The sequence below is a fragment of the Mustela nigripes genome, chromosome 8 (assembly GCF_022355385.1).
Source record: "Mustela nigripes isolate SB6536 chromosome 8, MUSNIG.SB6536, whole genome shotgun sequence".
NCBI lineage: Eukaryota > Metazoa > Chordata > Mammalia > Carnivora > Mustelidae > Mustela > Mustela nigripes.
Window position 1 is genome coordinate 44,527,592 of NC_081564.1, and position 15,070 is coordinate 44,542,661.

At 48.5% G+C, this 15,070-nt stretch overlaps 1 protein-coding gene across 1 annotated transcript in view; it reads right to left on the minus strand.

Moving 5' to 3' along the window:
- NPC1 (NPC intracellular cholesterol transporter 1) overlaps positions 1–15,070 on the minus strand; it is a 48,043-nt gene that overhangs the window by 19,011 nt on the left and 13,962 nt on the right. The window contains exons 2-9 of the mRNA XM_059408060.1: positions 14,143–14,265; positions 12,681–12,787; positions 10,445–10,620; positions 7,484–7,651; positions 6,682–6,931; positions 4,594–4,667; positions 3,701–4,071; positions 2,256–2,482 (exon numbers count right to left, since the gene is read on the minus strand). Of these exons, the coding sequence (XP_059264043.1) occupies positions 2,256–2,482; positions 3,701–4,071; positions 4,594–4,667; positions 6,682–6,931; positions 7,484–7,651; positions 10,445–10,620; positions 12,681–12,787; positions 14,143–14,265 (1,496 nt within the window). The remainder of the gene's footprint in view (positions 1–2,255; positions 2,483–3,700; positions 4,072–4,593; positions 4,668–6,681; positions 6,932–7,483; positions 7,652–10,444; positions 10,621–12,680; positions 12,788–14,142; positions 14,266–15,070) is intronic.

Genomic DNA, 15,070 nt, shown 5'->3' on the forward strand with positions numbered 1-15,070 from the left:
AGGATGTCATGAGCTGTTCTAGAAAGGTAACTCAGGGGGTACAACGGAAGGGGGTCTAGAAGTGGAAAGGAAAGGAGCAGAAAAGCCCCCCGCAGCCCCGTCAGGGTCTGAAGACAGCCAGTGTGGGGACCAGCATTCCAGGACGCATCCTGAGCCAGACCTCTGCTGGGCACTCAGAAAGCTCTTCACAGATGATCCCAAGCTCGGCCCTTCAGAGCCCATGGCTGATGGGCTCAGGCTGGAGATCAGGCCACCTGCTTGGGGCAAACAGGCTACAGGGACGAAGTCCCCTGCCAAGTCCCAGCAGCCCCCACACACGGGACCCTGCCACATCGTGGATTTGAGAGCCCATCCAGAGGTTAAAATCCATAAGAATTACACGAGGGAGGTAAGGATGAGGAAGGATGCGAGACAGAGCCTCAAGGTGGAGTAACTGGTCGATGTGGTGCCATCACATGATATGCGGTGTGCGGGGGAAGGAGATCTGTGCTCGGTTCTGGGTGCACTGGGATGGCCATTTCCATAGGACCTCGGGGCTGGGGGGAGGCCCACGAAAAGTTGGGGAGGGAGGTGAGAGCTGGAGACACATAGGAGCAAAGATCCGCGGGTGGGAGTGACGTGGCCCACAGCACCGTTTCTGCTCCGACCGAACTACATTCCCGCCGTGGAAAAAACACTAGTCTCCTGCATTCCTAACTGCCACAATTTTGTTGACCTACATTTTATAAGACAGGAAGCAAATAGCTTTTTCCTTTAAATATAAAAACTGAAGAATATTAATTTCATTTTTGTTAATATTCAAATCACCCATGGCTGTCCTGTTCCATCTATCCCGTGGAGAATGCTGCCTTAGTCTACATGGGCATGCTCTCAGTGTTTTATGGAAAGAGCTCAGATTTTTAGAGGGGGCCTCCTTGAAATAGAGCAACCACAGCCTAACTACCTCAAAATCACATCCCAGTAATAAAAACAGAACAGAGCTTAAGGCCACCAGGCCAGACCCGACGTCAAGAGTGGCTGGCTCCAGAGATGTGGTTAGCTGACAGCACACTCGAACATGACAAGGAATGGGGCTCTGGGGTGGCTCAGGCGGTTGGGCATCCGACTCTTGGTTTCGGCTCAGGTCATGGTCTCAGGGTCGTGAGTTCGCACCCCATGTCTCTCTCCTTCTGCACCTCCCCCGACTCTCATGCACACTCTTGCCCTCTCTAAAATAAACAGATCTTTTAAAAAAGTGACAAGGAATAATTTCTCTGTCCCCAAGGTGACCCAACAGCCAGGGTGGTTGTTTGGCTGGCTGAACGATGGTCTCGAGGCCACGTGAGGGCATTCAGGGACAGCAGGCCTCCAAGGGCAGGCTGCTCTCCCTGCTACAGGCACAGGCCTGAAGATCACCCCACCGGTCGCCAAGCACTGTGACTAATGCACACGGTAAGTGCAGCCTGCCCAGCTGGACAGGCCTCCAATGGGAAGCAGCTTCGCTGCCCTCCGTTCTAAACTGTGCACCAGTCCTACCCCCACTTCTCAAGGGGACACCACACATTGTATTTCATTTTATTCTGAGAGAGCAATAGTCAGTGTGCACACACATGCACTGAGAGGGGCAGAGGGGAAGGGGAGGGAAAGGAAGAGAATCTCCAGCAGACTCCACGCCTCAGCTGAAACCAAGAGTTGGATGCTTAACCAACTGAGCCACCAAATGCCCCGACATTTTAAAAATAATTTGATATCATGGTATAAATTCTTATCTGAAAGACAAAAAAAAGCACTACAAGCCTCTGTTACCATGATAGCACTGGTGGTGTGGCAGATGCAACTAGGCTTTATCATTCCAGGCATGAGTTAAATGCTGAGTAGTACCTGCCATTCCTTGCTTATACGCCATGAACACTCCCACCCCAGGACCTTTGTACTTGCTGCCTGTGTCACTGGAACACGTTCCCCTCCGATATTCACAGGCTCCCTCCTCTCCTCTCCTCTCCGTGTGAGCCAGTGGCCACCCATCTAAAGCAGCACACCCCACTGCACTCATCTCCTTGCCGGGCTTAATTTCTCCAAAGCTCTCATCTCTACCCGGCATCAGAGCATCTGTCTATTTATTCGGTGTTGGCCTCCCTCCACTAGAGCATGTGCTACACAGGGCAGGGCCACGCTGTGTGCTTGCTGCCTGGTCTCTGGCATCAACAACAGCGTGTAGTAAAAGCAAGTGTCCCTAGGTCAGGGGGATGAAGAAATGACCATCTCCCACCACGTACCGTACGCAGTACAGCAAGTGCGTGTGGTAATCTGCGTACACGAAGAAGTCATCGCCTACTTCGTGGTCCAGCACGGAATGGCTGTTCTGGAAGTAATTCAACACACTCATGATGGTGCAGTTCTTGTTATAGGGTGAGAGTGGGGCTACGCAGATGTCCTGAAGTGTCACGGTCTCGTTGTTGTAAAAGGCAGTGATGTTTTCAATGGCGGTTTGTAAGTCGAGAACCTGAAAGATTTTAAAAACAAATCCAGAAACACATCAGATTTCTCTCAGATGGTGACTAAAGCCCTGACAGGTCAGAAGGTAAAAAGCATTTGGGGAAAATGCTTCCTCACGCAAGGGAGAGGACTAAGACATGCTGTGGGAACATATGTGACAGCACCTGGGGCCCCCTCTTAGAGATGGCCAGCTGGGAGAGAAACCCCGCTGAGAGGCGTCCTGAGAGGCGGGAGGGGGCACCATCACCCAGACAGAACTCAGTGCCGGACACACAAACAGCCCCCCTTCCCCCTCCCTGCAGAGGTCAACCACAGGGCCACAGAGGGAAGATGAGGACAATGCACCCTGTCCTCCTGACACACTCCCCCTACCGACAAAATGCCCCTACTGCCTCGCTCTGTGCCACCTTCATTCATGTACATTCCCGTACTTTCTAACAGAGACTGCGTTCCTGGAGGTAAACGACCACACTGCACATCTTTTGCAACAAGCTGGGGAAAAGCAATAGACAGTCACTGGGCAGAGAAAAGACTGTTAAAGTCTTGAGACCATTCTGATGTTCTTTCCAGATACCACACTTTCTGTAGGCAAGAACCATATTTAAAGGGAAGATCACGTGATTGTGCAATGTTCATTAAAAAAAAAATCTGCAGGATGCCAGTTGTTCATAGATGGAGTTCTCCTAGGCAAGTGCAACCAGGGGAAGTGGGAAGGTTTGCAGGCGTCTGTGAGAGAGCAGGACGGATCTTATTCCAAGTGCAGCTCTTACCAAATGCGGGCTGGGGCCCACATTCAGGCAAGGATAACTTCTTTCCTGCAGGGGGGCTCAGCATAGCTCCTCCCTGGGCTCCCGGCACAGCACAAGAGGCTTCACTCCTTGGGATCCTGGCACGTTCCTTTTCACTTACCAAGGAAAAAATTTACTAAGGTGAATTATAAATACACTCTGCATCTTGATTTCAAGAAAGAACCCAGCCCTGCTACGTGAAGGAAATAAAAAAGCTGTCTACAGTCAAGCTCTCATTAAATTCAACATCCACCATTTGCTTTCTTGAGAAGTAAACGAAAAGCCCCTTTCCTTCCTTACTGTTGGGTCTTCAAGCTCTCCCACTATGTTCAGCCCCAACCCCACAGCAGGTGGACCCCCCCGACACGGTCCACATGGAAAAGCCAGTCAGCACAACCTCAGGCTCCCGGGACTGATGTCTGCTAAGAGCACATTACCTGGTGCAAGATCCCTCTGTCGAGCGGGGGTCCGAAGGGCACATCGGAGCCAGAGGGGTACGGCTGGTACGTGTGCACCGGGGTGTGGGGAGCCTGGATGATGAGCTGCTCCGTGCGGAAGAAGGGCCCAAAATGCGTGTCAAAATACTCTTTCTCCAGGCGCGCCTGGCTGCCGGGGGCCGACCACAAATCCACCGGGTTGGTCGTGACCCGGAAGAACACCAGGCCTGACGAGCAGGCGGCGATGAAGGCCAGGGAGAAGACGACGATGCAGCCCGGGTTGCGGACGCAGAAGGAGCCCCAGTGGGAGAAGAGCTGCCTCAGCCAGCCCTCGAATGCCGCCCCAAGCGCATCACAGCAGGACGCCTCCCCTGCAAGAGTGGACAGGAAGGGAGGCAGGAGGTTAAGAGCCAAGTGATTCCTGAGAGTAGGAACGACAGGGGGACAGGCACTGAGCCTGCACCGGGGGGTGGCAGGAGATCCTGCGCTGCTCCCGACCCCGACCCTCAGCACCTCCCCGTGTAGGAAGCCACCCTCCTGGCCTGCCCACGGTGACAGCCATCCCCACACAGGGGTAAGTGCTCTGAGCTCTCTGTCCACAGCGGGGCCCATCTAGCTCTGCGGTTGCCCCTGCACTCCGCCTGCTACGCCAGCTCCTCCAGCTCTTGCCCTGGTACCTAATTACCCTCCTGTAGGTACTTGGTACCTGGTTCCCGTCTGCCAGCCCGACCAGACGGCTTCTGCCACAGAGGCAAGGACTGGTCTGTCGGGATCTCAGCCGTGTCCTTGACACAAGCACAGGGCCTGGCCCAGACCCGATGCATAAATGCTTCCAGGAGACCCCAACACCCGAGCCCACGCGATCCTATCCATGTAAGTACAGAGCTGCCTACCTTTGTCACTGGCATTTACGGAGAAAGCAATATTGCTGTCAATGGGGGTGTACTCAGAGACAAAATAGCGTTTTCTGAAAAATAAAAGCATGTGAGCAGTATTAGGGGACCTTCATCATATGAGGCTATTTTTCTGACAGTCCTGTAACCCCATTAGAAGCTAACTTCCTCATTCTGTTTTCTTCTTCCCTAACTGCTGGTTTCCCCCACCCGCCGCCCTGCTTCCCTGGTTCTAAGTCGTGCTCACCAGTCTCAGGAGAAAATTTAAGGTTTTTTTTTAGGATTTATTTATTTGAGATAGAGTGGGAGAGCAAAAACACAGAGATGGGGGTGGGGTGGGGGAGGGAGAGGGAGTGAGAAACTTTAGCAGACTCCACACTGAGCGCAGAGCCTGATGCAGGGCTTGATCTCACGACCCTGAGATGATGACCTGAGCTGAAACCAAGCGTCAGACATTTAACTGACTGTGCCACTCAGGCGCCCCTTAGAAGGTATTTAAAAAATAGATTAACAAAGGATAGTTTCACCTTGTAGCCTTCATTTAGGTTTAAGACTTTAGGTCCTTTAAAAGCAGCGAACACAGCGCTGCAGCAGCAATGTGCATTCCTACCACCTAGGGCGTCGTTCTCAACATCAGTCTCCAACACAAGGAACCAGGGCTCCCTGCGGAATAGGTGGATTCCAGGCTGGGGCAGGGAAGATACAAGATGAGTCTGGAACATCTTGTGATTCCAGAAACTAACGACAGGCTTGACAAAGGTGGGGCCAAGGTAAAAACGAAACACAGGAGTCAACACAAAGGTGCTCTCGATGGTCCAAACTGGAAACATCTGAGCAGCGGGACAAATGGCAGTGTTGACCAGAAGCCACAAAATTAAAAAAAAAAAAAAAAAAAAAAAAAAAAAATCCTGATGTAAATATAATTGAATCAATAATTAATTAGAGCAGGAAGGATAGCTGTCTGTACAGAGTAAGTCCAATTCATAAAGGCAGAAGAGATATAAAACCACCAAAGCACCAAATCACCACCAGGCAAACGCCCCAGCAGTACCCGCTGCAGACAAGAGCCACCAATGGACGCTAGAGTCAATGGACAGTTTTAGGAGAAACGAGGTATTAACCCAGTTCTGACCCATCTCCCTTCAGATAATGATCAACTCCAAAGGGAGAAGGGGCAACTCTGTAGGAGAGAAACGCAGCAGACACCCTCTCCACCCAGCGACCAAGGTTTGCATCACCAGTGGAGAGGTGCAGGGAGATCGTGCAGCACCCAAATGAGATGCTGAGAAAGACTCATCACTTCTGTGATGCTCTTGCCACAGACACACAGCCTCAATCTGATCACGAGATCAGATCAGAAAAAGATCTATCAGATAAAGCCTACGGGGGGACATTCTACAAAATAACTGTCCAGGACTCATCAGAAGCGTTGAGGCCATAAAAAAACTCCAGAAAATCAGCCACAGACTGGGAGACAGCAGTAAACAGAAAGTGAACGTGGAGTGGGGTCCTAAATAGAACAAGGGCGGCAGAGGAAGGTTTTCGTGGTAGTAGCTGAACGAAGTGTGTGGTTTAGCTAATACAGCTACACCAGCGTTGTTTCTGCAGTTCTGATTAATACATACTATGAGTGATGGAAGTCGTAGCATTAAGGGAAGCTGTGTAAAGGATACATATAAACTCTATTTTTGCACCCTCCTGTTCAGTCTAGCATTATTTCAAAATGAAAGTTAAAGAAAATGTACTTCCTCATTGTGAATCTAAAAGCATTGTAGACAGTATTGCATTTGATCAGATTTAAATCAGATTCAGCTAAGACGGGCTGTTAAAGAATGGGTGATTAATGCACAGTGCTTTAAAAATCACTCAGCGATTTGAATAAATCACGAAACCAACTTCAAATGTTTAAATGCCTCAGCAGGCCTCTGACTGCCTACTAATTAAACCCAGGACACACACAATCACAGAGTGTATTCACGTGATACTTGTCTCTTGGTCTCATTAAACAAGAACTGCCAGGCGCAAGCTGGAAGGGCCACCTGGATCACCCTGCTCTTCTCGCCCTGGGGATCACACGGAACTGCTCACCTGTAGCACCACACGGCAAATACTGCTCCAAAGAAGACAAGCAAGAACGCCATGTAGGTGGTCCACATGATGACGTACATGGCGTCCAGGCCCAAGATTCTCCAGGGAGCCGGAGGGGGTGGCGGCTGGGGCCTGGGGCCACACACGGCCGAGCAGTCTTGGCAGCTGCACGGCCCCGTGACCTCATCCACAGACTCATCACAGCCCTTGGTGGCGTTGTTCATGGGCTCCATCCCATGGGCCGGAAGATCTGCAGGGGGGATGGGCTTGAATGAATATCTTAGGGATACAAATGACAAATTCTGCATTTGATGATATTGAAACCCAGTGATAAAGCACACGGACGACACATGGACCACCATAAGAGCAAAAAGGACGGGAGGCTTCTGTGTGATTGCATGAGGTTTTACTGTCTTGTCCTGCAGAAGTGTGAGTTTCTGCCAATAACTTCGGGCACCGATTTGTCCCCGAGGTCGGAGCACCCCACATTCCACGGTACAACTCCATGGAGGAGCAAGTCTACTAGGATCGCGGGGCTCCTTAAAAGTCCTCTGTAATGCTTCGGGTTTTTTGTTTTTTGTTTTAATAGAAAACAAAAACCCGGACTCATTCTTACAACTGGGCAGCAACACCGGAAGGCAATTCCTCCTCCTCCACGCTCCTTGCCAGCCCCCTCAATTAACCAGGGGCGGGGAGAGAATGTTCCACTTAGCTCTCTCACTCCTGGAAAGTCCAGGAACTAGTTACCTGAATTTGTTTATCTTCCTGTTGCAGATTAAGGTTCCTGGGCTTGGGAGTCTACCTGAGAAAATGGGCGTGATGGTAAAAGGCGCCTGGCCGTTGTCCTTATTGAACATGTACTCGATCCAGTTGGTGGCGTTGCAGGCCCCGGCGTCCTTCCCACACAGGAGCCCCAGGGCTTTGTCATTACTGGAGGGGGCCTCCACGTCCCGGCAGGCGTTGTACATGGCTGGCAGAGGAAGGAGCGCAAAGGGCTGAGACACCATGCTGCTTTCGTCAAGGGGTGGGGGGGGGCGATCTTACAAAAGGCCCCTGAATGCAGACGCAGCCATCGGCCCTGCACCCAGAAGCCCCTGGCCGGTGGGTGGGACAGTAAACACCCAGGGCAGGAGTAGAGATTACCCCTGACACAGACTTATCACCCTGCCAGCAACACGCTGGGCTACATTCCAAGGAACTTAAACATAAAAAATACACAGGAAAGGCTTTACATGATCCCCGACGCTCAGATAAGTCTTACTACCACTGTAGAGAAGAACGAGCGGAGGCTGAGGAAGGAGAAGCAGGAGCCCTAGTGTCTTTGCAGTCAGTGAAGCTGGCTCCACAAATCTGGGGCAGGAAACCCCACCGCTGAAGAGTTTGGAACTCTGAGGAGGAATCTGGTTTTAGGGCAGAGGTCACGTGTGAATGAACCTACTACTGCTCTCTTTTGTCTCTGTTTTAGTGCACATAAAGACAACACTCGAAATAAGGGCAATGTCAATGACCTCCTGCACATAACAAAGCAGCCGTAATGGGTCCGGTATTAACACTCACTCACCAGTGCCCACCACAGAGGCCGCTGGCCACAGGCGGCAGGCTGGAGCAGGGGCCTGCCCCAGGGGCCAGCAGGTGACCAGCCCCCTACCCCCAAGCCCTAACTGAGCAGCGGGCTACTTACAAGCAGGCCCAGATACCAACAAAGGGAGAGTTCCATACTGCCCATACCGCCTCACTCCTCCCTTTAAAAGCAGCCCCCAGCCACTGTCTCCTTGCCGACAGCCCCTCTCTCCTCTGCTGTCCAGCCTGCTGCTCCCCCGCTCCCACCCTGCAGACTTCTATCCCCTTTATTCTGCCTTCGGTGATTTTTTTCACTGTCCGTGCCACTGGCTTCCTGCTGGCCCTCGCCCCACAGCCGGGGGCCCCCATCCGATTGAGAGACACCCGGTTTTAGACAGCACACCTACTTGTTAGAAACATCCCAGGATCTTCTTCTCTAAACTCTAAGGAGAAACTTAATAAATTCATTGTGTTTTACCCTCACTCCTGAAAGGCAGTTCGGGTGGAGTGACCTCCTTAGGAACATGAGGATTCCACTACCTTCCGGCCTCTGTCACTGCTGGTCAGGAAATCTCCAAATGGCATTCTTTTGAAACAATTCCTATCTTTTTTCTACTTCTTTTTAAGAGACTAGTCTTTGGAGTTCTATAGTTTTTCTATGCTATATTTATATATGGATTTTTTTTAACAGTTTTATTGAAATAGAATTGGCCTATCGTATAGTTCACCTATCTAAAGTCCCCTGAACCCCTTCCCTATGAATACTTGTCCTTCCTGAAGGTAAACCACAACCTGAATTTGATGTTTCCTATGCACGTTTATGTATTTTCATGGTATGTTGTATCCATAGATATGCAGTACTATTTAATATAAAAAACATGCTACATATATCCTGTAACTTATTTTCAGTTTTTTAGGTCATTCGACTGATACAACTAATTCACACATTTAACAGTTTTAACTATTCTATAGACTATGACTATGCTCCAATGTTTATCCATTCCCCTCTGAGTTAGCATTTAGTGCCTCTACTTACTTATTTTTTATGAGATTTTATTTATTTATTTATGAGAATGTGAGCAAGCATGAGCAGGGGGAGGGGCAGAGAGAGGGATAAGCAGATTCCCCACTGAGTGGGGAGCCTGATTCGGGGCTTGATTCCAGGACCCTGAGATCATGGCCTGAGCCCAAGGCAGACATCCAACTGACTGAGCTGCCCAGGTGCCCCTATTTATTTTTTAATGGACTTCTTAAAAAGGAGTTTTAGATGGGGTGCCTAGGTGGTTCGGCTGGGCATCTGCCTTGGGCTCAGGTTGAGCCCCTCATCTGGGTCCCACTCAGCAGTGAGTCTGCTTTTCTGGCTCCCTCTCCCCCTCCTCCTCCCCACTTGTACTCTCTGCTCACTCTCTCAAATATTTTTTTTTTTTAAAGAGGAGTTTTAGGTTCACAGTAAAATTGGGCAGAATTCTCGTATAACTCCTGCTCACAAGCGCAACCTCGCCACCATCAACAGTGCCCAGTGGTGCATTCGTTACATCTGATAAACCTATGATGACGGACCACTGTCACCCAAAGCCCATAGTCTATTTTGGGGTTCACACTAGGTAGAGTACATTCTATGAGTTTTGGCAAATGTATCATGATCGTACCCACTGTCACAGTATTAAACAAGCCTCACTGCCCTTAACAATCTCAACATCAGAACTCTTTGATTTCAATCACTTTCAACAAATGCTAGAAGGTCTTTCTCAGACTGTCCTATGATTTCTAGTTGCTGTAGTTCCCTTTCTCCTGATGTTGAACCTGCTTACTGTCCCTTATGGTGATGTGTTTCTTCATAGTCAAACCTCCCCTCCTCTACTTTCCCTTCCACACCCTCTCCTTAAGTTTTGCAACAACTCAGAAGTTACACGATTCAAATCCACTAGAAAAAAGGTCTAATGGCTTCTAAAGTGTACAGAAATAAGTTCGCATGCCCTAAAAATTTCTATGTGGAAACTTAGGAAGGAGTTAAGCAAATACTTTAAAGAGATTGTTTTATGGGTTGTAGCTCAAGTCTAGATACACACGAAGCAACACTTCCTGTTTCATGGGCCAACGGAATTAAAAATTATCCCTTTCACATAGCTAACAACTGAAAGGAACAAATAAATCCACTGCCCTGATCAACTATAAAAAAAGGAATAATTAGAAGTTTACTCACCATTGGCAAAACTCTCTCCAACATAGTACTGTAATTCTTTTACGTTTGTTTTCGTCTGGTTTGTAACAGGATCTACATAATCTTCAGTTTCTGTAACATTCAGAAACTGACTTTGCTGGGGGCTACACGTCAGCTCGCAAAACAGGTTCATTAGGTTATAAAAACAGGATGGACATCTAAAGAAAAAGTAAACTATATTTTGTCTGATCTCACAGATAATAGGGCCAGCAAAAACACAATTTACAAGAAGCAAAGACCATTTAAAATTTATAATAAAACGACAAATAAATTACCAAAGGATTTCTTAAACCCAGACATTCTCAACCCAAAGTCGGAAGTCTCTTTAAAAACTGCCCCAAGTACTACACATATGTTGTCCAGGTGTAATTTCAGAAAGAGAAAAATGCTTCTGTGCTTTGTAATACATGAGTATGTTTTGTATTGAAGCTAAAGCAACTAGGGAGCGTCACGGTGACAATTCTGATGAAGAAGAAAAATGAGGGAAAAATGAGACTCACACGTTAGAATGTTCACCTTCCTACGGAAGGGCTTTTTTCAAGCCCCAGGTAACCCCTTGGCCCTCTCTAAACACAAGAGGATTTCCCTGCGGCTTGAGGAGAAGCTGTAAGGACAGCGGAGGCGTTCTCCGACTGTACGCACTGCAGAAGCCATGGGTTTTCATGAGAACTACAGACTGCTCTCCTTCAGGTTCACGGCTGAAGCTCCTAATGTTGACCTGTTGGGCGGCAGAACTGGCTCCCCAGTCGGATTCACTGTTATCTACAGAAACTGCTGCTTCATTACATGGGCATTCTCACAGCACAGCCAAATCGCAGTCACTCTCGACTCTGATCCAGTCCAGGTGCCAAGAACACAGAACACAGAACCGGGGAGGGGGGCGTGGTCCCAGCCTGCAATGCCCCTGGTCTAGTGAGGGAGCAGACATGCCTTCAGGAATCCCGTGCTTTCCCGTGACAAGCACAGGAACCACAATTACACCATCCTAACGGAAACTGCTCCTGGGGTGCATGGATTTCGACCACGTTCTATGGATTACGAACTCTTGCCATGTTGCCACATTTAATCTCTGCAATCATCGATTTTGATAGTTGTACCATATTCCCTATGTTGGCTTCTCTTGATTCGCTATTACAAAGAGAGCTGACAACCGGAGGAACATTTGGTTATCTCTTGATCTTGGTTATCCTTATGTCTGTAGCGCCTGTCTAGAGGGGGTGCTAAATAAATGTATTCTGACTGAATGAGGGCTCCAGCCTCGCTCCATCAACATCCCCTAGCCTTCCGTGGGGTGTGCTGGACTGACGAGATTCTCAACTTTCTGATCTACTCTACGGTAGGCTGCCCTTAAAGGACAGTTTAGGGGTGGTTTTCCACTCCATATTGCCAACTTAAACCTCTGGGAAGAAGCAGGGTTTCCTCAGTGGATGCCGACTGTCCTGTCACCCGCCATGCTATGCACACAGACGAGGGCTTCCCTTCTTCCCATGTTCCTGCCACCCACCTTTATCAGGGTGCTTCAGGGTAAAAAATTTAGAAAGATACCATGAGGTGCTGTTCTACAGACCCCCCACCAGCTTGCTCTTTTGCACATTTGAGAACCAGTGAGTAAGCTTCAAGAAGAACATCTACCATGCAACCCTTTTCACAGCCCTGGGCATAGAGAACAGCCTGGAGAGTGGACTAATTTTGACAAAACCAGCCAACTCTGCCAGAACAATCCTGTTAACAGCTACCAAAGGCCAGCTCTAAGGATGGCTGGGACTCTAGCATCTCAAGTCACTGCAGGGGGAGAGAGCCCTGTGCCATCCAGGGGCAGTGAGGGGAGGACAGCCATGCAGAGGACCTCGTGGAGGGGGGAATCTCTGGTCACAGACATGGCAGGACCACCTGAACCTCTCCTCCTCTGCACAGCACCCAGAGGCCCGAGAGTGAAAGGACCCAGTTCACAGTGCAAAGCCCCTTGGGACGGGGCTGTCTCAGAGGAAGCCCACGCCTCTGCTCTGCACGGAACTGGAAAGACGATGAACTCTGGTGACTCTTTACTTTATCAAGAATTTATGCTTGATTTCTGAGAAGTCCCAAGGCTACGACTTATATTATTGAAATATATTATATTGAAACAACATAAAAACTAACTTTAGGAGGAAATCAGAATGCCCCTGGTTAACAAGCGCTCGAAACCAGCTGTTGTGTGCATGCTGGGTGGCCAGCCTACCTGGACAGAAACTGCAGGGGCAGCTGCAGGCTATCCTTCAGGGTCCGCAGCTGCTGCACGTCGCAGCACACGCTGACGTTGTCAAAGAAGAAGCCCGGGCAGAGCTCCTTTTGGGTGAGAAAGCACAGTTATCACAGCAGCAAAGTCAAATAAGGATACACATTCCTCAATGAAATAAGACCATTTTATTTACACAGTCCTTTTTTTAGGTAAGCAAGATAGGTGTCTGCCAAGTTCTTGCAATATTCTTTTAAAAGGCTTTCAAATTGGGGGCAGCTGGGTGGCTCAGTCAGTTAAGCGTCTGTCTTGGGCCCAAGTCATGATTCCAGGGCACTGGGATTGAGTCCAGGTCAGGCTGGGGCTCAGGCTCCCTGCTCAATGGGGAGTATGTTTCTCCCTCTCCCCCCACCTGTGTGCGTGCACCCTCTCAGTCTCTCTCTCAAATAAATAAGTAAATACAATGTTTAAAACAATAAAAGACTAACACAGTTATTATTTATAAAAAAGGGAGTGGCAAAAATAGAAGCAGTAGAAATATTTAAAGAAAAAAATTTTTTTTAAAGATTCTTATTCATTTATTTGAGAGAGAGAGCACAAGCGGGAGGGAGAACAGACTCCCTGCTGAGCAGGAAGCCCAATGTGGGGCTCCATCCCAAGGCCCTGAGATCATGACCTGAGCTGAAGATAGATGCTAAAACCGACTGAGCCCCCCAGGTGCTCCTCAAATTTTTTTCTTATTTGGAAGCTCACTCTCCTCCCTTGACAGTCAGTTTTATCTCTTAAGTTTTATGTTTAAGTTTAACCCAAACGCTATTTACTACTTCCACTGGTTATTCCCAGGAAAGTCAGATGTCTTTCATAATTCTGATGAAAGCAGCGTGTAGGTCGAGGAGGCCTGGTGCCCTGTGTCAACTTGATTTTACATTACTTAAGGCTCTAGAACCAGTCTTATCCCCTGGATTTTTCTAGTTCTTCTCTAATGTTGCTGTGTATCAGGAATGGTAAGCAGGACAGCAGAGAACAGAATCCTGGTAGTAACCGAAGCTCACAGATTCTGGGTGGAAAATGGAGGAATCACTAAACCGAGGACAAAGGAGTCATAGGCACCTGGCGGCCTCGCTGATTTGAGTTGTGAAACCCAAGAACCAGGGGGAGAAAAAAAAAAGCAAACTTCTAGTACATTTTCAAGAAGCTGCAAAGAGCCAGACTTAGGTACCAAGGTCAGTCCCTCAGTAGTAACTTGCTGTGGGGAAACGATGAGAAAGGCATAAAGTCAGCCCCGGGGAAATTCCACCCCAGAATTATGTTATCTTCTGTGCCCCGGTGCACCCCAGATAAGCGTTTGGGATAAGATTTAAGCCTGTTAGTTTCAGCCCCACCCCACCACCGATATTTATGGGATAATTCCAGAGGATCTCCGATTAGCATCTTGTGTTCCCAGTGCCACCGACAGCAAATTTACCTGCATTAAGTCATACCCGTCCTTCGGCAAGGGTTTTGGTGGCCCCGAGTATTGGCAGTTGTACCTCTTGTCTCCAGATGCAATTCCACACTCTCCATACCACACACAGGACTGTGCCAACACCTACAGAGTCGACACAAAACTCCATCCATCAGGGCCTCAAAGGCTAAGGGAAATTTCAACAGCGAAACACCAGTACAGAACCTTCCAATGTTACCCATAAATTGAAGTGGCAGCAAGAGGCACTGGGTAGTTAATTTTTTTTTTTAATTTATTTGACAGAGATCACATGACCCCAGGATCCTGGGATCATGACCTGAGCTGAAAGCAGAGGCTTTAACCCACTGAGCCATCCAGGCGCCCCGGTAGTTAATATTTTGAAAAATAATAGTTAAAATAGACCAGATGCCCACAATGGGCTTATCAAGACAGTCAGTTAAGGAGGTCCTAGAAATTATTTACATGATTTCTACTTCCTGCTAATTTGTTGATGAAAGGAAGCTATACATCCTTAAAGATCACTAAAAATCCATGTAGAGGGAAAAAAGCAAGATAGTATGTGAGTATGCAATTATTAAGGCCCTATTTTTGCACATCTGCATGTGAAACTAGCTCCAAATAACAAAGGAACATTTCCACATATATTTAGGTTAAATAGTATCAGCACATCATGAGTAACATGAAAAGCAAAACCCAGAACACCAACAAACCCTAAGAAAGAATGAGAATAAACATCTTGTCCTCAAGATTTAAGGAGAAAGCAAGGCATGTGCTAACTTTAAGGAAAACCACCTCAGCAATCTTCAAAGAAAAATGTTCTACTCTTCCATGGAGGTTTCTCAAGGGCCACTCATATTCCCCATGTGAGAGTCACAAGGCTGTCAGAAAGCTGGGAAGGGGAGGAGGGTGCAGCGTGAATCAGCATGTC